This window comes from Enhydra lutris, unplaced genomic scaffold (assembly GCF_002288905.1).
Source record: "Enhydra lutris kenyoni isolate GAN:26980312 unplaced genomic scaffold, ASM228890v2 scaffoldscaffold20, whole genome shotgun sequence".
Classification (NCBI taxonomy): domain Eukaryota; kingdom Metazoa; phylum Chordata; class Mammalia; order Carnivora; family Mustelidae; genus Enhydra; species Enhydra lutris.
In genome coordinates, this window is record NW_019154104.1 from 18,169,857 (window position 1) to 18,193,360 (window position 23,504).

At 45.3% G+C, this 23,504-nt stretch overlaps 1 protein-coding gene across 1 annotated transcript in view; it reads right to left on the bottom strand.

Moving 5' to 3' along the window:
• Positions 1 to 23,504, bottom strand: part of LOC111148626 (intraflagellar transport 43) — an 81,038-nt gene extending 57,534 nt beyond the window's left edge. Inside the window, exons 1-2 of the mRNA XM_022505366.1 lie at positions 23,450 to 23,504; positions 20,298 to 20,390 (exon numbers count right to left, since the gene is read on the bottom strand). Of these exons, the coding sequence (XP_022361074.1) occupies positions 20,298 to 20,390; positions 23,450 to 23,503 (147 nt within the window). The 5' untranslated portion in view covers position 23,504. The remainder of the gene's footprint in view (positions 1 to 20,297; positions 20,391 to 23,449) is intronic.

The window sequence follows — 23,504 nt, forward strand, 5'->3', positions numbered from 1 at the left end:
CCGGGGAAAATTCCCGCTGCTAAAGGTCCTCAAGTCCTCCAATGGGATTCCCAGCTTATTGCCAGAGGAAGAGGGAGAGCAGGAAGAATCAGAAAGATCTAGCATGGGGGGAAACTCTAGGACAACTGGCCCTAAAAGTCAGTCGCAGACTATTCTCAACTGAGAGAGACTTAAGAGACATGGAATTCGGAGTGGTTCTTGATTGGATCCTGATTTTTTTTTTTTTTTAAAGATTTTATTTATTTGTCAGAGAGAGAGAGGGAGAGAGAGCGAGCACAGGCAGACAGAATGGCAGGCAGAGGCAGAGGGAGAAGCAGGCTCCCCGCCAAGCAAGGAGCCTGACGTGGGACTCGATCCCAGGACGCTGGGATCATGACCTGAGCCGAAGGCAGCTGCTTAACCAACTGAGCCACCCAGGCGTCCCTGGATCCTGATTTTTTAAAAAAAAGCTATAAAAGACATGTGATGACAACTGGGGAGAATGAATATGGACCTGGTAATAGATGATATTAGGGAACTCTGAGCACTGAGAGGTGTGGAATTGTGGATTTCTAGGAAACCATCCCACCTCCCCGTTTTTTTTTTTTTCAGAGATACGTGCTAAAGTATTAAAGCAACATACCAAAAAACATATATAAAACACATAAATATATATCTGCAAATAGTTTATAAATAATCATTCAAGCAAATCTAGCTCATTGTCGGTAACAGCTAAAGCCACGCAGTGGGTATATGCTGTTCGTTGTACTCTATTACTGTGTCTACTTTTCTGGATGTTTCCAATGTCAACGTGAAGTTAAAAAAAGAAAGAAACCAGATGCATAAAGTTTAGGTTAACGAAAGAGACAAAAGGCAGGGCTGATGAGGGACAGGGGCACCAATATGAGCATCTATCTGCTCAGGAAGAACCATGCTGAACAGGGACAGGCATTTTTTGCTTCAAGGCTGGAAATTCTTAATACCAACACCCTGAGGACCAGAATACTCTATACCCCAAATCTCCAGTCTTGAGATCCCCGCCAGAACTGCAATGACAGGAGAGTGAGCTTTTTATACGAAGTGCCTCCTCACACCCTCCCACACTTCAGTTTACTGTGGATCGTAGTTCAGTCTTGTGTGTATATGGACATAATGAAATTTGGGTAAGAAAAAAGCAGGGTGGAAAGAACATGAGACTGGACACCAGGTCATCCCGGGCCTAGTCCTGATTCTACCAATAGCTACTTCCATGATTCTGGAGTTTCACTCAAGCTAGAAGGGATTCCTCTCAGTGGTACAATTTTGTGATTCTATGAGTCCAGGCATTATAGTATTTTCAATTCAGGGAGAGCATACAAAGGATAAGAAAGGTAAATAATGACAAAACATTGATCATCGGTTTGAGCTGGAATGAAGAAGATGGAGACAAAGAGAGGAAAAGAAGACAAGGTCAAGAGAAAAAATGAGAATAAGCAAGAGGATGTGATCAATGGTGAATGAGCCCATTGATGCAATGACAAAGCATAGACTCACTAATTCATAGCAACTGATAACAATATTAGTCAACATCCCTTAAGCGTTTGCTAGACACCAAAGCTTTAACAGGGTTACTCTGCAGAATCCTCATGCCCCAGTGGGGGACAACTACCACATTTACCATTGCCAAGTTCACCAATGAAGAAACTGAAGCTAAGAGGTTAACTCACCTATAATCCTGTTTCTAAGTCATAGAGCAAGGATTCGAGTCTGTGTCTGACACCAAAGCTTTGCACTGAACCAGGTGCTACATGAATTCCTAGACATTAGATGCATGCCAGCTAGAACAGGCTTGAAAAGACAGAGGAACTACAGGAAAGATTCCAACTGGGTTGAAACAAAGTGCCCAATAAGGGGAACTAGAATGACAAGGGTAAAGCTTGGGCAGGCCAAACCAAAAGGACCGTCTCCTTCCTTCACTTTCTGGGCACAGAGCAAGATGTAGCTGCTCATGATGGCAGTGTGTTCAATGAGATGGAGGACCAAAAAGTAGCTTGGTCTAACCCTTACCTCTTCGGCATGGTCAACCAAGGGATGGGTTAAGGGTAAAGTCAGGATTGAAAAGAGATGCCAAAAATAAACCGTGCCATCACTGAGCACTGTGCCGGACTGTATTACGATGAATTCAATATAAATCTCTGTGCTTGGAAAGTGGCTGTCTTTACTGCCTGTCACAAGCTAAGCTCCTCATACGAATGGAGCAGTAGTTGGAAGAATGAGGGACTGAATGTGGGGAGAAGGGAGTTTGCCAGAAAGAAGGAGATGAGAAAGGCCATAGTTTTAAAAGAGGGGTGGAGGGGCACCTGGGTGGCTCAGTGGGTTAAAGCCTCTGCCTTCGGCTCAGGTCATGATCCCAGGGTCTTGGGATCAAGCCCCACGTTGGGCTCTCCGCTCAGCGGGGAGTCTGCTTTCCCTCTTTCTCTCTGCCTGCCTCTCTGCCTACTTGTGATCTCTGTCTGTCTAGTACATAAATAATAACTTTAAAAATAAATAAATAAATAAATAAATAAATAAAAATAAAAGAGGGGTGGAGGGACAGGTTGGGGGGAAAGGAGGGAGAGTCCTGGGTTCAAATTCTAGAGTTGTCATTTTCTAGCTGTGTAACCTTGGGCTAGTTGTCTTCACTAAGCCTCCTTGTCCCTGCATGAAACACAACAAGGGTCCTGAATCCCTTATAGATCCATTGTTGTTAATGCTGGAGACCCTCTCTGGCACAGAGCACACAGTAAATGGTGGTGAAAGTGGCTGATATTTACCAAAATTCATAATATTAATCAAATGCACACTCTGGAGCCAAGAATCTTGAATGCCCATAGTTGAGACGACAGAAAGGTTCTGACAGGCAAACACGGCAGGGACCTTTACCTGGGGCTGCCTTGCACAGGTTTCATTCTGGGGATCCAATTCTTCCCTATTCCAGCTTCCCTAAAGATAAAGAAATCCTTTAACGTTGCCTGAACCAAGAAGAGGCAGCCAGAGTTCTGCCGCTCACTGAGAAATGAATGTGAGGCTCGGGACGACCACAGGGTCTGGCAGTTATTCTGGCGGTGTCACACTTCACCAAATATTCCCACGTACCCTGTAATAAAAGACCCATAACCCATATCTCAGGCCGCAGTCATCAAACTGCCTACTTCAATGACTCACGGGATGGGTCTGCCAGCAGTTTGCCGAAGTGGCTGATCCAAAGAGAACAGATTTCAGCCCCCAAAATCATTCTTAAAATTCATCCTGGATTTTTCTACCCTGGATGGCATCCTCTTGATCTCAGTTCTACTGCTCTGGGTCAGCCTAAAGCAGCTCTCCCCTCTTCTTGGGTCTATACCTACCAGACACTTTGAAAGCAATGCCCTGGTTCCCCCATACTTTTTGCAGTTCAGCCAAAATAAACATTCCTTTTAACTTTCATCATAAATCAAAACCAGTACATTTCTGTCATTTTCTTAACTCCTTTCGGTTTGCTAAAATTCATCCAGCAGAAATGTGCACCATGTCGAGGGTGGAAATTCCCAGAACTCCAAGAGGCAGGCCCTCCTGTCTCTGGTGACTTGGTATAAGCACGGTCTAGACTTGCTACCTCAACCAGATCCAGAGTGGAAGAACTCGGAGGAAGCTGAGAGTGGAGAAGCAAGCTTTGAGAAACCTGATCTCTCACGAGACTGACTCTTCAAGGGCGAAGACTGAAAACAAATGGAGGGAGCTTGAAAGAAGTCTTAAATCATGGGCCAGCAGCCCTCATCACAGAAGACCTTGAAGGGGCGACGCCCGGCTCCACACCCTGCTCGACCCAGTGGTGAAATGCCAGACATCACAAGTCTCACCCTGCAGTTCCTCCCTATCTTGCCTCACTTGTGGGAACAAGAGGAGAAGGTGCCCACATACAGCAAGGCCACAGCTGACAAGTTAGCACCCACTTAACTCACCCTCCAACATCTCTAGTAACTCAGTAATCACAATTTTTTTTTTTTAATTCTAGAACTGTGTTTCCCTAACTTCTAAATTTCATGGACTGTCAACCTTTCAAGAAACAAAGTTTGTGGGGCGTAGGAGGTGGTTGGACATACAGAGTTAACAGTTTTTAGTTTTGTGAAGAATCTTTTTAAAAAAACCACCATTGCCTCTCATGGTCATTTCACCTTAAAGAGGGGACCTTTTCAATCTTCCCAATAGGAAGGACACAAACCAGGATAAAGAATGTTCCTTTCCGGGCACCTGGGTGGCTCAGTCTATTGGGTGTCTGCCTCCAGCTCAGGTCATGGTCTCAGGGTCCTGGAATTGAGTCCCTACCTCAGGCTCAGAGAGCCTGGTTCTCTCTCTCCCTCTCCCCTTACCTCTCTCCAGCTGGCTTGTACTCTCTCTCATTTTCTCTCTCAAATAAATAAAGTCTTAAACAAAAATGTTCCTTTCATTTGATTAAATTCAGTTTATGAAAAACTTACTACATTGTTCTTGGTTTTCTCATGTTGGTAAAAACTTCCTCATAGACCAGGGTTGAAACATGTTATGTTCTATCTCCTTCCAGACACTTTGAAAGCAATGTGGACTTCTCAGGTTTTCATCCCACCCTTTCAGGAACAAGGAAGGCTGAAGGCCAGCCACTCTACTCCTCCCAGGTGATGATGCCCTAACACAACAGGCATGACCTAGGTAGTCACTTAATCTACACACTTTGCTACTCAGTTTGAAGTTGTTCAGGAAGACCTTCTATCCTTCAAAGAATCCACTGCCAGCCTCTCCAACTCCAGAGGAGGCCTTTCTAGATAAACTTTTCAGAGCGCTTGGCACAGGGTATGCAAGAATGGGTACTGCCAGCTTTGACTGGATCACAGGTCTCTGGGCCTCTTTCATACCCAGGTTTCTGACCGTTACATCCAAGTGCACCACTGATGTCAGAACACTTTCTGTCTCGATAGCTAACATACCTAAATGCCCCCGGTTAGTTATCCTAAGAGGAAATCGACATGATCTATTTCTGCTACAACCACTCTCATTCTTTTCTTGTCAACAGTACCGCTTGAAAAAAACCACAGTGGATTCTGAAACAATCCAAAAGTGATTGGCAGGTTCTGGAATCAGAAATGGGAGAGTGGTCTGTATTTGACTAACGTTCACACAGACAACCATAGACTCCAGATGAAATACATAAAACTACTATTCAAAGGCACTGGAGGGCAAACAAAAGCAGGCAGAAACCGGAGGGGACTTGACCCTTGAAGGAAAAAAACTGTATGGGATAAAAATCCATGTTTAAGTGGATTTTCCCCTTGAGTGCACCCTCCAGTCTGGGCAGCAACTGAGCAGCTAGAACTCAAGCAGAAAGCTGCAGTTTTATTTGCCTGAGGACAAATTTGCGGACGGCCAGGGTCACTAAAATTAGAAAGGGAGAAATCCTGGGAAGAAAGGAGCCCCAGATCTGCATTTTTACTCCCCTAAAATCCTTTAGGCAATACCTGAACTGCATTAAGAAATCTAGTGAAAAGCAACTGCTAAAGAAATAAAGAGGAAAAAAGAAAAAGCACAAATAAGTGCTGAGTGGAAATGAGACTTTAGCTGCTGCTCCTTGGAAGGGACAGGAATTGGTTTGAGTTCCACAAAGTTAAAGGTATTTGGTACATACCTTGAGTTTTTTCCAATGAAATCTCAAAAGAATCACACCTTAGGAATAACGACCATGTCCCAGGACTTCGGGATTTATTCTAGGACTAAAGGCGAAACCCAAATAGACCTGACCTAACAAAGTCTAAAATCAAGTCTTCATAAGTTCAAGGTGTTCTGCAAATAATTAAACTGTCTATTAAAACAAAAATCAACACTTTTCAGAGGACGATAACATAATCCAGAGTTTCCACAATGTATTAACCACAAGGTCCTGTATACAAACAGAAATGACTAGACATGTGAAGAAACATGAAAATGTGACCTACAATCAAAAGAAAAACCAACAAAAACTGACCCCAAGATGACCTGAATATTGGAATTAACAGATAAAAGTTTTAAAGCAGTTATTTTAAGAATATGTTCAAGGACTTTAAAGAAAAGATGTTCATAATGAATGCTCAAATGGGGAATCTAATAGAAGCTAAGGGGGAAAAAAAGAAGAAGAAAAAGAAAAATTAAAGTGGAAATTTAGAACTTAAAAGTTCAGAATCTGCAATAAAAAATTTTAGTTTGACAACAGCAGAAGAAATAATCACTAAACCTAAGGAGAGAAAACAGAAAATAAATCCAGTTTGAAGGGAAAAAAAGATAAAAGATGGGGGAGGGGAGTTAGCAATGCTTTAGGGAGGAAAAACATAGGACAAACCAAAGGGACAATATCAAGCAGTTTAACACATTTGCAGTTGGAGTCTCAGGAGCAAAGAGAGAGAAAATGGAGCAAAGATATATTTGAAGAAATAATGGCCTAAAGTTTCCCAAATTTGGTGAAAAATACTGGCTTACTGATCTAAGAACCTCAGCAAATTCCAAGCAAATCACAACTAGCTACATCACAGTCACACTGCTGAAAACCAAAGAAGATAAAAAGAAAATCTTTGAAGCAGCAAGAGAGAGGAGAAGAGATTTACATGAAGGAGAACAATCCTCAGAAACAATGAAGGCCAGAGGACAAAAGAATGAAGATCTTTAAAGAGCTTGGAAGGCAAAAAAATTCTCAATTCAGAACTCTATATGGACAGAAAGTATCCTTCAGAAATGGGTGTGAAATAAAACTATTTTCAGATCAAGCAAATAGGGAGTGGTTCTTAGCAAATCCGCACTATAGGAAATGCCAAGGGAAGTTCTTCAAGCTAAAGAGAAACGCTGTCAGAGGGAAACCTAGACAACCAGGAAGAAATGAAGAACAAGATATGTGGTAAACACGTGGATGGATAGAAAAGACGATCTATTTCTCTGAACGTCTCTAAACGACAGCTATTTAAAGTGAGGTGACAAAGGGTATTGTGGAGTTTCTGAAGTAGTAGGGAGGTCTAAAGCATGTGACATCACCAGCACAAACGATGAGAGGGGTCAAAAGGACTTCTACTGAAGGGCTATGACAGTAACTTCATGTGCCATGGATGAGTTAAAGATGTATTTTCTAATCCGTGGAGCAACCACTAAAATAAAGTATAAAAAACTATACCTAAAAAACCAATGGAGAGCTGAAAATGGAATATAGAAGCAATTGGCTAACCAGGCTGACATCATTCTCTATGATACCGGGTAGAGGCATGGGACCAGAAATGTTTCAATCACCAAGGACATTCAACACCCGTCAGTACCCTTTTCCTGTAAAATATCATTATTAAAAGGATATTTTATTATCATTCTGTTCCTTCTCAGTAATTATTGACATGCTACATAATGAGAAGAAATCTAGCCCAGCTAATGATTTCAATGAGGCTTTCTGACCACAGTCTTCTGGTTCCTAACTGACTGGATATTCCCTACTCACAGCACACCCTTTCTTTCCATCTCCTCACCTCTCCTAGATCCTGGCATTCCACCCCCTTCCCACCGCCCCCACGATGTCTTTTCTCAGGCAGTTCTTTCAAGGAGAGCCTGTCCAGTGTTTTGAGACCCCACAAACCAGGGCCCCAGCTAAGGCTCACTCCCCAAAGTTCCTCAAGACCATTATTCTTCCAAAGTATTATGGAACACTTCTCTGGAAACTAATCTTGTTCAGCTATGTCACCTCTCCTTCCTCCTTCATGTCTGTCACAACCGCAGTGAGCAAGACAGATCCAAAATTACATTATTACCACTCCTCAACCTGCCCCACCATTCTAAGCAAAGCTGATGTTCCCATCAACAGTCCAAACAATGCTTAGCCAAAGAGTTCCCTGACTCTTTAAACACCAATGACCTTGCTACTTTTCCAACGTGTCACAACCCGGAACTGCTCCATTTCTGAAGTATCTAGCCCCCTCCTTCCCTCCTCACCCAAGAACTCCATTCTTGGTTTTCTTCCTTCTCCATCAACCCAGCTCACTCCCAAGGTCTATCACACTATGCTTCACTCCCTTGCCTTTTTACATTTCCCCTAGAACTACCCCCAAATCTGGATTGAGTCACTCACACACCTCCACTCCGTCAATACCCACCTGCTGAGGGGTGCTGGGAACCTGTACAACCACGCCAATTCAGGCCTACCAAGCTCATCTTCTGCCTTCTCTCAGCTGGATCCTACTGGTCTCCCAGCTTCTGTCTCACGTTCCTCCAATCTGTACTCCACACCTGCAGGGCCCCTGGGAGTTACAGAGTGTTCTAGATAGTGAAGGGATACTAGGTCTCAGTCAGGAAGGTTTTTCTATGTAAGCCTTTCTGGTGGGCTGCCTAACAAGTTCTCTAAAGAAAGGTATCTGAACATCCAGGGCTCTTGTAACTTAGCCATGATTTCTCTTCTCGTTATAATAAGTATTTACTTTCATAGTTCATTTTGAACTCATAATTTTGAATTATTTTTCTTGAAGAAGGCCTCCAAACTATTTAAGTCTTGGGGTCCACAAAACCTGGTTCCATCCGTGACCAGTGCTTGGCAAAATGTTCCTTCTAAAAATGCAAATTAAAAAAATAATCATAAGGGCACCTGGGTAGCCCAGTCAATTAAGTGTCCGACTCTTGATTTTGCTCAGGTTATGATCTCAGGGTTGTGAGGTTGAGCCCCATTGTCAGGCTCCGCAATAGGTGTGGAGCCTGCTTGGGCTTCTCTCTCCCTCTGCCTCTGCGCCCCATCCTCTGCTCACATGTGCTCTCTAATAAAAATAATAATAATAATAATTTAAAAAAGCAAATTTGGTCGTAGCTCTTCTCTGTTTAAAACTCTCACACATTCGCACCCTGGAGATCATGAAAGGTCTGTGAGCTACCCAAAGGAATGAGAAGTTTTTCCTGTATGTTCTTAGATACCCCCGTTCTGATGACTTGCACAACTGTTATTATCAGTTTCAACTTTCTCTTAAGCTCCAGACCACATTTTCAACTGTTTACTTGACAGACCTCTTTGAAAATCCTGGAGGCTACTCAAATTCAAATTGCCCTGAACTGAAATAATGATCCCTTCTGGCTCCCCCACTGCTGACACTCTTAAATCTTCAGTCTCAAAAACATCAGTATCTACTCAGTCAGGGTAGCTACATGTGGGGTGAACTCCAGACTGTCCTTCCTCCTACCTCCAACAGCCAACCTGCTACCACAGCCTATCTATCTTCTCTTCAAAGCATCTCTGGGCACGGACCTCTTCTCTTCACCCCCTTTGCCAGGTTTCAGTTAATTGTTGCCCAAAGTAAGGGACATACAGCACCGTAAGCAAGACCACCACAGGTGATAGGTGGCCATGCCTTTTAAAAACAGCCATGCATTTAATTTTTTTTCTTCTTTTATTTAAATTCAATTAATGAACGTATAGTGTATTATTAGTTTCAGCAGTAGAATTTAGTGATTCATCAGCCTTATCTAACACCCAGTGTTCATGACATCACGTGCCTTCCTTAAGGCCCAGCACCCATCACCACCTCTGCCCTCCAGCAACCCTCAGTTTGTTTCCTAGAGTTAAGAGCCTCTTATGGTTTGTCTCCCTCTCTGATTTTGTCTGGTTTTATTTTCCTCTCCCTTCTCCTATGATCCTGTTTTGTTTCTTGAATTTCACATTTGAGTGAAACTATATAATTCTTCCTGTGATTGACTTGTTTGGCTCAGCATAATACCCTCTAGTTCAGCCATGCATTTTAACGTGAAACCACAGAGACCGCCCTATTGTTAAATCTGACAGACCCTGCTCAGATCCTCTTAGCGACATCGAACACTCTTGACCCCTCCCTCCTCCTTGGCACTGGATGCTACAGGTGCCTGCACTTCCCTTCCCCACTCTGGCGAGTCCTCCGCAATTTCTTTTGGTGAGACACTCTTTGGCCGTGTGTTCTTTAAACATGGATGTTCCTCAGATTCTGTCCAATGGCTTCCTCTCTTCTTTTGCTACGAACTGTCCCTTACAGAGCTGGGCTTCCACTTACCACCTCAATACTAATGACTTCCAAATCTCTAGCTCTGGCTTCCTGGACGTCTCCAGCTAGGGCTCTCATAGGCATCTCAAGCTAACCTAGCCCGGAACTGAACACGCCCCCCGACCTGCTCTTTATTCATTGGACAAGTACCTTACTGAGGGCCTACAAAGTAACAGGCTCACGGAGAACAGAACAGTCACTTCTGGAACTTGCAATTAGTGGGGGACAATGACCTAAATAATTACACAAACATAATTACAAATTGCAGTTGAAAAAATAAAGTTAAAAAAAAAAAAAGCTAAGGAGTATAATAAGGAGCGGTAATGAGAAGGATAATATTCTTATTTAAAAAGAAGTGATATTCATGCTGAACACAGTGCAGAAGAGATGTACGAATCAGCCCAGCAAAGACTAGGGATGAGAATTTTAGGGATCCACTCCACTCCAGTCCATTCTACTGAATTACAGTATTCTAGGGAACTAGAATAGGGAACTTCATAATCTAAAGACTCCACGTGAGTCTTTACACACAGCAGAGTGGCAGGTGTGAAATGAAGCTGGAGATGTAGGCAAGTACCAAATCACACAGCTCCAGGGTCAGGATTTAGGAATTTTTTTTTTTTAGTGAGCTCTACACCCAATGTGGGACTCGAACTCATAATCCCCAAGACTGAATTGCATGCTTACTGACTGAACCAGCCAGGCACCCCTAGGATTTTTTTTTTTAAATCCTAAATGCAATAGGGAGCTATGAAAGGGTCTTGAGTGTGAAATGAATGATGCACATTTCTATCAGACTGCTCTAGCTGAGCGGCAGGAGGACAGAAACACAAAAGAAGAGTCCAAATATAAGGCAACTGCTACAGTTCAGGTAAGTTAAGAGTGGCTTAAACCATTTTGCTCATTCTTGATCATTTTTTTTCCTCACAGGATGGTATTTCTAGCCATAGATTTCGAGAAACCTTTGCTCTGGGAACCTTGCCTGAATATAAGTCAATTCTCATTACAACAGAAGTATCATCATCATGAAAATCTTCACATTCCAGAAAAAAAAAAAAAAAGATCTCTGAACACAGGCCAGCACTCTACATATTCCAAACAGTGGTCACATCAAATTCTAATGCTACAAGAGCATTGAAGTCTTTTGAGCTGGGTCACGATGAGCGGGTATGACCTGTGTTGTTAGATCTCGTACATTCTGAAGATTTTATTTATTTATTTGGCAGAAAGACACAGTGAGAAAGGGAACACAAGCAGGGGGAGTGGGAGAGGAAGAAGCAGGTTTCCCGCTGAGCAGGGAGCCTGATGCGGGGCTCGATCCCAGGACCTTGGAATCATGACCTGAGCTGAAGGCAGACGCTTAACCGACTGAGCCACCCCGGCGCCCCACATGTATGTTCTTCTAATACCAATTAGGAATGCTGAGCTGAGAGTTCTGATCCCCCCTGAGGCAAAGCAATAGCAGTCTGTCTTAGGCACCAACCTGGCTCATATCACTGATTCATGGGCACATATTTTTATTAAGCATCTAGCATATACTTGTTAGAGCAGGATTTGGAATAGCATTAGTCTCTTATTTTGTGAAGTCAAAGGACATTTTCTAAATCCAATCAGATCACAGCTACTTTAATGTTACTTTCATAACGAGCAGATTTCTCTCAAGGGTTACTAGGATCTATCATATATGGGAGAATAATCTATGTTCAGAGCAATCCTCAGAGGAAGCTAAGAATTTGCAGGATACGAACGAAGTATGAACACTATAAACTACAGGTCTACTCAGCACCTCCTTGTAAAGGATAAGCCAGGAGAGTCACAAGTCAGTGACACTGCCCTTGAGCACACCTCTGAGTTTTTCTTGACCAGCAAACATGAACACAGAGTGTGGAGTGTAATGGCTGCACTGAAGATTCATCAATGAAAGCTAGAAAAGTAGAGAAAGGTCAGTCCATATACAAAATCATAATATTGCCAATTAGTTCAGCATCAAATAAGACACATTGCCTCCTATGCCTCATTTGTCAAAAAAGACAAGGCAGCTGATTCTGGAATATTTGGAAACTATCTCATTGCTTGCAAAAGTAACTTCCAACACCATTCCATCACTGGTGGTTTATCAGCGCCACTGACAAACCCAGCGTGCCAAGCTCTCTCTCCCTTACCTCCAGGACTTGGCACATGCTCTTGCCTCCACTTGGAGAATATTCTCCTCTGCCCCTTCCCTGGGCTCACATCTACTTATCCTGAAAGTCTCAGCTCAAGCATGAGTTTTTCCCTAGAAAACCTTTCTGGATGTCCCCCAGAATAAATGGGGCGTGATGTAGGTATTCTTGTATTTTTCTGTGTTCACCCCTACCTGGCACTCACTTCTCTGAGGCCCCCAGATCAAAGTTCTGGGAGGACAGGGAACAGGTCTGGTTTATCACTACTGCCAGCTGCAAGCACAATGTCCGGCATGTAGAAAATTCTCAATCTGGGGCGCCTGGGCGGCTCAGTGGGCTAAGCTTCTGCCTTCGGCTCAGGTCATGATCTCAGGGTCCTGGGATGAGCCCCGCATCGGGCTCTCTGCTCAGTGGGGAGCCTGCTTCCCCCTCTCTCTGCCTGCCTCTTTGCCTACTTGTGATCTCTCTGTAAAAAAAAAAAAAAAAAGAAAATTCTCAATCCAGTTTCACAAATGGATGAATGAATAAATTAACAGATATTACCTTCTACTCCAAGGTCACTGAAGTTACCAAAGTCACTCTTGCCCTCCTCATTTTCTACCTCTATTTCCCCAGAATGACAGAATGATATAAGTCAGCAATTAAAGATTATTCTTTGGAAAGACTCCCAACCTATAGACAGAGGGTTGGGTTTTGAAAAGAAGATGGAAAGAGACTAGCAGATGACTGGTCTGCTGTATGGGCAGAAAGGCCTAGAGGAGGGAAATAAAATGGCTTTCAAGTGGCACAAAGAATTCTCACCAAAAGGGCTCCTCATCCAAATGCTTCTGGTCCTAGGGGCCAGTTAGTTGTAAGAAATATGGATATCTCTGCATCTTGAGCCAAATTGCAATCAAACCTAAATGGGTGATACTTTCTAATTCTTCTGTGACACACACGACAGTAATAGTATGTACCAGGCACTATCGGAAGAGCGTTACACGTTCTTTTTAATCTTCCAACGGCGCTAATGGACAGCTTCTACTGTTATCTCCATGGGATCTGTGGAGACGAGGAACAGGGTTTGGGTGGGTAAAGAATGTGCCCAGGGCAAACACCCCGAAACTGGCAGACCGGGGATTAAAGACAGAACGATAACGAGGTCTGCTTCTCACACTGTGTAGATCACCTGAACAACAGCTAATGTGAGGCCCTGGGCTAAACTCTTCACATATATTTCTCACCTAACGCTGCTCACAGGGGCCGAAGAGAACCTTCAGGTGCTGTTCAAGCACCGCCTCTCAACCTGGGACTCGCGGAAGCCAGCAAGAGTGACTCCCCCTGCCCTTACAGAGAGCAAACCGAGGCATGAGGTGTTCCCGGGCGTCGGGCTGGGACAATGAAAGGGCTCGAGCCAGTGCTGGAAGAAAACCTAAAGATGATGTTTCTAAGGACAGGCTCTGCCCTCAGTTGACATTCCCTCCCCCACAGTGGCGGCCCTAGGGATGGGGAGCGATGTGCATTGCCCACCCTGAGAGAGAGAGTTCAAAACCGAAGCATGCGAAGCACGACATAAATATGAAGTGTGGAAAATGCATTCCTCACAAAACAGTCCTTCATCGAATTCCCTGCATCCCTCCTCAACGACGTTATTGGGAGCATCCTTCAACCCAGCCCATTGGAGAGCGCCTACGAAAAAGGCTGAAAAATGTGACCAATCAGGAAAGTTATTTTTGTGAGAAAGAAGAAAAATGTCACCAAAAAGGGTCAGCAGATAACCCTATTGGGCTGAAAATAGCTGTCCGGTTGGCAGAGCAGTCAGGGAACAGGCAGAGGGCGAGAAACGTCATGCAAAGTGCCGAGGGAGCTCCAGCTGCGTGAAGCTGCTGAGGGATGAGGAAATTGGCCTAATTTGGGAACATGAGCCCAACAGCATTGCTCAGATTCCTGTGAGAGAATCTGGCTAACTTTCAGTTCTGCGTCCTAGGAGGAACACTGAAGGGATGGGGGGGGGTGGAGAGAAAGGGAACAGCTGTGACTCAAGCATTTCTCTAGACAAGTGGACGGATAAGGGTCATCAAGTAAGAACTTACTCGTGCTCCAGAAGGATTCCAAGGGAATAACCCAAAAGCTTCTCTTCCCTCTCCAAAAGCCTTTCTCTGCTGGGAGGGCTGTGCACCTACCTATCTAGCAGGAATCACAGAGACCAGACTAGAGTCAGAGATGAGCTGGATGACTCTGGACCAGTCGTCCAACCTCTCGAAGTCTCAGTGTCTTCATGGCTAAAATGGGGTAAGAGTAGCCGCTGCTTCAAGAGCCACCACGAGCCTTAACGAGGACCCCACATGCAGCTCACCGAGAGATGGCAATCGTTCCAACGTCAGTCGAAATTATTAAAGGGAGAGTCTGCAAATTAAAACTTAAGCCACAAAGAGGTCTACACCCAAGTGAGAAGTGCTCATCCCAAAGAATGGCCAGACCTAGACAGGTTTTGCCTGAGATCACTTTTCACCAATCCCATGATTCGGTAGTGTAACTTTATGGTAGAAGATGTCCTGGTCTTGAAGGAATGTGTTAAGGGCAGAATCATCTGTATCAACAGAAGGTGAAAGCTCGGGCAGAGAAACTCTCAGAGCTGCCCTTACCAGAGAAAGGTACCTACTACAGACATGCAGACGTGCATCACGGGACAATCTCTGTAACCATAATACCAACCTCAACTACCACTCAACTATGCAGCTAGTAATCCAAGCCTGAGTTGTGACAGGTGACCCCCAAAGTCCCCAAGACAGAGAGTGCAGTCAAAAACTTTCTCGATGCCTGCTGTTTCTTGAGAGATTCTTGAGAGAGATTGTGAGCCGGAGACTGTGTTAAGCACTTTATCTGTATTACTTAATTTCTTTACGACATCCCTAAAGAAGTAGGTATGACTCTAACCAACTCTGAGCAAAACTACACGGAGAGCTCATTTTTAAGGTTACTCAGTACAATCAAATGGTTGGAGTTCTTGCAAAGTATTCAAAACTTACTGAAGGATGAGTCAAAGAAAGAGACCTTCCCCCTCTCCTCTCAGAGAGGGAGGAAGCGTTTCATCACCTGGACTGAGCCACAGGTAGAGGCAAAGAGCCCCGGGAGGCAACAGAGAAAATGGGCAGAAGGAAAAGATCCAGAAGGGTTGACAAAGGCAACTCAATCAGGTATCCTGGAATTTCAGGGCACGTAATGTTTCACTGATCTCTACATGACTTCGAATTAGAACTCTGGAGAGGAATGTGGATTTTTTTTGTTGTTAGTAAAAATAATTCTTTCCTGTCATACCCAAATTTATGAAAAAAAAATCTGTGTATGAATTCTGTTTTTTAAAAAAATGATGACACATTGGTTGGAAACTACCTACTCAGCAGCCAGTCTCCCCCACCCCAAACTGCCATGTTATGGCTGCGGCGACAGGCCTCACTGAAAAGTGCTTTGAAACTCAAGGCTGTCTGAAGAGCCAGTTCTGATCAATGAAATATAACTAGAAGTCTCCTTGGTGAGGTCTCTGGCTACCCTTTTCCTCATAAGAAACAAACTTAGTGGACAAACACCTTGAACTCTCCAACTCTTGCCCCTCTCCCTACCTAGAATGCAGGTCTGACCCTGGGGAGCAACCAGCCATCTTACAACTATGGGAGCAAGTCACAAGCTCCAGCTGGCAGAGGAGGAAGCTAGAAGGGGCCAGGGTAAGGCACGATGTTGCTCAGTGACTGCACCTGCCCTACTCTACCCTCCACTGGATTGCCTGCTGTTAGAAATATCACGCCTGGGGCACCCAGGCAGCACGGTTAGTTAAGTATCCGACTCTTGGTTTTGGCTCAGATCATGATCTCAGCGTCCTGGGATCAAGCCTGGCATCAGGCCCCACACTCAGCGCAGAGTCTGCTTGGGATTCTCTCTCCCCTCCTCTCTCTGTCCCTCCCCTTGCTCGCTCACTCTCTGTCTTTCTCTCTGAAATAAATCAATCTTTTTTTAAAAAGTCATGTCTGCTTGATTCAAAAACTGGGATCAAGTGTCTGATGCATGTGGCCAAATTATTGATACTAATAGATACACGAGAATGCCTGAAAATAGATCCATCCTCAAAGACCAGGAGTTTTCAAATTAAATGGAAATAGAAGAAGGCAGATCAAATGTGAGTAAATCTGACAGGTGTATGAAGGGAAGGCGTGGCAAACTGCATGAGGTAGGCCACACACCAGCTCGGGCCAGCTCCTGCCAACTGCCGCCCCTGAGGGGTGGCGGGGGCGATGCCAGCCCAGCATGTCCACTGTGCCAGAAGTTCTGATTTTAAAGAGAAGCCCAGAATTGGGATTTTCACGTCAAGTTTCCTAATGTATAAATAACAACCGAATTTTAAAAGTTTTAGCTCTGTAAGGATCAAACAAGACATCACTACAGGCAACATTCAACGTCAAGGCTACCAGTTTTCAACCTTAGCAGAGAGGGTTAAGGCAAAATAAAAAGAATCCAAGTTCTACAGAAATAATAACAATTAGCAACATACTGGGTGCTTCGTGCCAGACTGTGTGAAGGGCTTTACATCGATTATCTCATTTTTTCTTTTTAGCTGCCCTGTGGAGGATGTGGTATCATTACTCCTGCCTTACCCATGAGGAAACTGAGGCTGAGTGAGGTGAGCCTGTGCTGTGCTCCTGGGACGCCGGGGTGGCACAGTCAGTTAAGCGTCCGGCTCTCGGTTTTGGCTTTGGTGGTCTCAGCCAAGGTGGGCTCTACACTCAGCAGGGAGTCTGCTTGACATTCTCTCTCTCTCTCTGCCCCTACCCTGCTCCCACTCACTCTCATGAGCTCTCTCTCTTTCTTTCTCTCTCTCAAATAAATAAAATCTCGAAACAAAAGAAGGGTGGGATGAAACAGTTAAATAACTTGCTGAGTCCTAGGGTTCACGTGTGGCAGAGCCAGGATTTCAACCCAGGCCTGTATGACCCCGAGCCCTGTGTCCTTACCCACTCTTCATGAGGAATGGCCCCTGCACTCAGGAAGCACAAACCCTGCTTTAGATCACTACCAGTCTCCCGAAGGGATAAAGGAGTAGAGCTCTCGAAGAGACTTCCCAGTCAGTTTGACAGGAGACCCAGGCTCCTGGCCTCCTACGTGGCTGCCCTGTAATAAAAATGGCAAAGCCCTGTCCAATCCTTGTGTACTCACGAGTTTCCTGAAGGAACACAAGGCGTGTAGTGCTGTCAAACGCATTTCTCTCTTAATCCCCACAGCAACCTGGTGGCATTGTTACCGCCACTTGACAGACAGTGAAATGGAGGATTAGAGAGATCAGTGAACTTGTCCAAGATCCAGGCAATTAGCAGAGCCGGTCTCCAGCCCCGGTTTGCTGGTGTCAGGCCCTATGTTCTCTTTGTTCTAGCAGACTGCCTCTCTGCTTCCTCCACCAGAGCGCCCAGCTCCGCCACCTTGCCTCAAAACAAACAATCCTACCTATCTCTACAAACAAACACTCCAGGATGTCGGACGGCCCCCAGGTGCCATGTTTACGTTTGCAGGGATAGCTTCCTCCTAGGATCTAGTCAGCAAGGGGACAAAAATAAACATGTCAGGTCATACGCTCAGAACTGGAATGTAAATGGGCACACACCAAAGTCCTGAGATCTAATTTTAGAAAGACACAGCCGAAAAGTCCCACACGGCACACGGAGCATCTGGCCCCAGGGGAGGCTGCCCACACCGCTTTAAACCTCAGTCAGCCCAGGGAGGGAAGGAATCCTGGAATTCTGACCGGCCTGTCACTGCTGGAGGCACCAGTTGGGCAAAGAACAGAATGACTTTTCATCATGTTCTCTCAGAAAAAAGCTAAGGCCCAGAGGTGAATGTCCCTGGGAAAACACGTAGGTCTTCCAGAAAGGCTGAAACCCTGTCTGTGCTTTTAAAGTTAGCCGCTCACAGTCCTGACTCTCACTGGGATCCATGGGGAAGGCGATGGGTAGGTGAACAATGCCTACTGACCCCAGCCAGGAAGCTGATTTGGTGTGGGGGTTACACAGAGCCTCAAGGCCAGCAGGTCATTCCAGGATATCCTGGCCTACCACAGGCCCATCACCTAACCACCACAGGTGGCTAAAACCTCCTTCACAATTAAGTAGACATGTGATCGGTCTTTCCGGCTGCCAGTGATCACAGGAGTGAAAGTTCCAGTATGGCAGTAGATTTTGTCTCTTTTGTTCACTAAAATATGCCAACCCTCTGCAATGGTGCCTGGCACATAATAAACTTCAGTAACTATTTGTTGAAGAAAAGCAGAAAAGGATTTGCTATTGGGAAGATGTCCCTGGACCCACAGTCTAAAGTGGCCAGCCATCAGGAGACTCCATTAACCCAGTCATCTGCTTGGCCGTTCTCTCCTGGCAGGCATATGCTACTGTAGGTCAAGCTCCCTCAGATCAGGGATGGGTATGATATGTACTCTTCTGCCATCTCCCCCACACTGTACCATCGTCCCCCTTACCGGGGCCTCCGGTGCACCACTATGTACCCACCTGCCATCCTGCGCCACTCTTCCTCAGACTGTGACGGCCCCCGTGAGCACACGGTGCACCTCACCACCCACCCCCCTCAACCCCGGTCCTGTCAACCTCACGCCTGTGCTGGGCAATGTGAGTGACAGACGGCCTTACAAAAGCTCACCTCTTATGAGGGGGCCAGTCATGGAAACGACTAGAATACAATGTAATAAGCACTATAATGCAGGTGCTCTGGGCTAAAGTCACCAACTGACAACCCACGGGCCTAATCCAGCCCACATGGCGATTTAATCGTTATAATTAGTTGCTTACCTATAAAAACGTGTTGCTGTCTCACAAAATTTTAGACTGCCAGCATCTCTCAGAAAATCAGAGGATCTGGCAATACTGGGCCTGTGTTCCCCACAGTGTCCGTCAACTTTAGCTAGGCAGTGGTTTCCTCTTTACGGGGGACAGGTGGCCTCTGGTTCGCACAACCCGTCTCCCACCCTCTCCCTATGGTGTCCAGGTAGTGAGGCCACGGGCCAGCCACCAGCAGTTCTGTGCCAGAATGACTATTTCCTTAGAATAATGATGCTCTGTACCCACATCTCTACATTAAGTGAGAAAGTAAAAGACACATCGAAAGGGCCATGTGGACTGCTCACAGAAGTGCTAGAGGACTTGCTCCCCATGAAAGTGAAGACTATTCCTACATCTGTGATACCGTAAGTAAGTGTACCTGTGTCTTGTCCCCAGCATGCTTTGCTCAGGCACCTGCCTAGCTCATTACGCCTCTCAGCGAAGGCCCCTCATCTATTTTAAACCTCCTATGGCCAATGAACTAAAGAACTGAGAAGAAGCCAGACTTCCTGCTGTGTGGGAACTCACTGCATAGTGGGGCAGACAAACACCTAAAAAGAAAATGAGCGCACTGTGTGAGAACATGCAGATGTCCTACAACAGGTACTACGGGCACCGAGAAGGAGCCCTACGCTGGCCTGAGGAAGTTAGGAAGAGCCGACGGAGGGATTATCTCGAAAATGGTTCTTGAAAAGAGCACAGTTTATTCAAACGGACAGAGGAAGATACAAAGGGGATCTGAGTAAACTGCCAAAAATAGTGCCCTGGCATTAAAAGTGTTCCTCATCAGGATTACCCACGCTCCGTGGAGCAGCTGGATAAATTCCCACAATTCCAGGCCACTCAGAAAAGTTTCCAGGGAAGTAAGGCCAGCACTAATCTCCTTCCTGCCTGAAAACTGTAGCAAGTGCAGGCCACCACTGAGAGCAAACGTCCAGTTGTGTAATCCAACCTTACGTCACCAGCATGCCTCACTGGCCCTGATTCGACAGAAATAAAAACCTGGATTTCCACTGGATTTTGAAACTTCCTGGTCCCTGGCTTCAGCGAACTTAAGAACCTTCTTCACTGAGAATATAACGCAATGCACAGAAACTACTCTGGCTTCAAAGAAAAAAATGTTCCTCTTTCATTTCTTGCTACCAGGATGAATGCCAAGGAAGGGAATTCCTAAATCAAGATAGGAGGAAGGGCTGGCATTACAGAGAAGTGATATCAAATCCCAAATCCTTGCTCATTAAGTAATTACTTACTCTTAGAAAGCATTTTTTTTTTTTAACACCTACCTCTCCAGTCAGAATTGAAGAGGAGTTCTTGCTACTGAGATGATTCTCGACTTGAGCTGCCTCCTGTTGAGCTCGGCGACCCATCTTCGGCCCCTGTAAAAAGAGATGAGGAGCGCTGCTGACCCAAACATCTTTGGGCCACTGTGAGAATGAGAATTCTGGGAAGGTAAAAGCAAGGACAGGATTTGGGGGGTGAGGAGGATGGGATTTGAGCAACTTGAACATATTTTTCAAAAATGCTCCATACCCTTACACCTGATGCCACTTCTATTTGATAGGAAAATATGAAATTCCTGGATTAATGACCAGGGGTTTCTCTTTTAACTGCCATAGATCTTTCCTACCCAAAGAAATGCACACAGACATTCCTCTAGAATGAACAGAGACCTCATGCCAAAGTTCAGGGAAGAAGGTGGCAAAGGCTCTCATGTTCCAATGCAGGATTCCAGAAAGGCCTCATTTCAAAGCTGCAGCCTGGCATGAAATTGTTATCAAAAAGGCTTTTGGGGGAAAGTATCCTTAAATTCCATGGCAACTAGCACCAGAGAAATACAGTTCGCATTTGCTCTGACGTATACACTAATTGGATTTGCGCTTCTAGAGAGTAAAGAAAATCTCTTACGAGAATTTTGAGCCATCAGCTTCAGAAATCAGAACGCTTTAAATTCTGAGTCATCAAATGAACCATCTGCAGGTGTTCCCCAAAGCCTTCCTGGGGTGGAGGCTCTGTGTCTCAAATGCTTCCCAGCACAGAAACAAAACTTTATTTAGGCAGACTGGTGGATGTTGAAATATTTATATTTCAGTTGTTGGCTTTTCTAAAACCAGCATTAATATAAGCACTCATTAATAAAATCTCATTTGATGTGGCTTCACTGGATTCTCACAGGAGCAGGGACTAGGACTGATGCCATTTCACAAGTGTGGAAAGTGAGGCCCAGCAAGGCAAGGAAATGGCAGAAGAAAATCGAAAAGCAAAATCTTCTTCGGTCTTCAGCTTCTCAGTTCTTTCCACTACCCCATGCTGGAGTTTCAGTTTTCAGATGTTCTAAGAACTGTCTGCACCAATACATTGAGAGGGGTTACACAGGAGTTGCATAAAAACCTCTATGACCTGTTTACATTTCAAATTCAAGCCAGTAATTTAGGTTTCGGGGATGATGGAAACAATATTTCTGATCAGCAGCTCATTTTCTTTCCGAGGCAGATAGTTCCACCCCTCTGCCTATCTCTCCCCTTTCCCACTTGTCCTAGCACTTGGTATCTCAACATGGTGTACTATGCGCAGTGGTTGTGCTAAAACAAAAATTCAACGATCTTGTCTCTAAATGCGGTTTCCGGGCAGTTTCTCTAATGACTGTTAAGTATTTTAAGGTTTTAAGCTTTTTTGAAGGCCCTGTATAAATCCACAGGAATGACTGGTAGAAAAACTATTTTACTATATTTAGATGTACGTGTATTTTAAATGTATAGTCTGTTTATTGTCCATTTTCCCCCGTTGGATTGTTAAGCCCCCTGAGGACAAGGACTTGTTGTTGCTGTTGTTTTTTTTAAGATTTTATTTTTTTAAGTAATCTCTTCACCCAGCATGGGCCCTGAGATCAAGAGTCGCATGCTCGGGGCACCTGGGTGGCTCAGTGGGTTAAAGCCTCTGCCCCCAGCTCAGGTCATGATCCCAGGGTCCTGGGATTGAGCCCCGCATTGGGCTCTCTGCTCCGCGGGGAGCCTGCTTCCCCCCCCCCCCCCTTCCCCCCTCCCCCCTCCTTTTTTCTGCCCGTCAAAAAAAAAAAAAAATCTTAAAAAAAAAAAAAAAGAGTCGCATGCTCCACCATGCTCTGAGCCAGCCAGATGTCCCTGTGTTGTTCGTTTTTCCGTTTTTCTTTTCCCACTGCTACATCTCCAGCACTTAACACAATGCCTGATACACAATAAATATTTGTTGAAAGAATGCATGCATAGCTACGTTTACATTCCCAGGGACTAAACAAGTTCACATCTCAGAAAGACCCGGTGACCTAAAATTCTCTTTGGTCAGTCAAGGGACCTGCTTCATCCTCTCCAGTACCTCGGAGGGCATCTGATGCTATCAGGGCCCTTCAAAACACTTAGAGATTCCAGAGCAGAAACTGAAGACCTGCTGTGTGCCCCAATCTTCTAGTGACTGTGGTCCTGACTAATTTTAAAGGTAAAAGGGTTTGATGGGACTGTGATGGAGTTACAACACTGAACTTGGGTCTTGAATCTAGATCGACGATTTACAGACTATATACACAACCAGGTAAATCGCAGCCTCAGAAGTCACAGCAGCTAACTTCTTCTAATAACTTAGCACATGACAGGCGCTGCATTAAATGCTTCCCAGGCGTTACTCCGTCTCATTTTCATTGCAGCACTTTACTTTGAAGTATCAACATCTCCATTCTAAGATAAGGAAACCAAGGTTGGGGAGCGTGTGTTTGTTTGTTTTTAATTTTTTAGATTTGGGTACAGTTGACACACAATGCTAGCTTTTTTTTTTTTTTTTTAACCCAGTAAGCAGCTTGGTACTCCATCCGACCTCTGGGACCCCAGCACCTAGCCACTCCTCCACGTTATAAATCCTAAGCCATAAAAATAAGGTAGTGCCCACGACCCCTTGGGAACTCAAGGGGCAAGAAAAGGCCCTTCCAGCCTACCAGCCTGCCATCCATGCATAAAACACTGAGGTTTTTACATGAAATTACAGCATGAGAATTCTCAAGGAAAAAAACCCTAGCATGGGTGCAAGTGCGACTCTGGCCCAGGATGCCTCCAGTCACCTTCAGATATGCCCGCTCTAGGGGAGTTAGCACTCACGGCTCCAGAAAGCGGAGCCTGGCTGGGAAATTTCCCACTGGTCCCAGAGGCCGGCAGGGGCCGGATCTGTTTTTTTGCTTTCAGAGAATTTTAAACAAAGCAAACCCCAGGCCCGTAGCGGTGGAGCCCACAGCTGCCTCGGGGGCGGGGCGGCTGAGGCAGCCTCTTCACCGGCCTCACCCCTGCGCGGCTCCGCGTCAACCCGCTGCGGCCACCTGGGACAGGCCAGGCCGAGGCGCCTCCGGGAAGCCGGGCCGGCTAGGTCGCCCCTCACCACCCGCCAAATCCTAGCCCCAAGCCCCCAAGTCGGTCCTCACGGAGGTGGCCAAGCCGCTGCGCCGCTCCTCGCCTATGTCCAGCACATCCTCCATC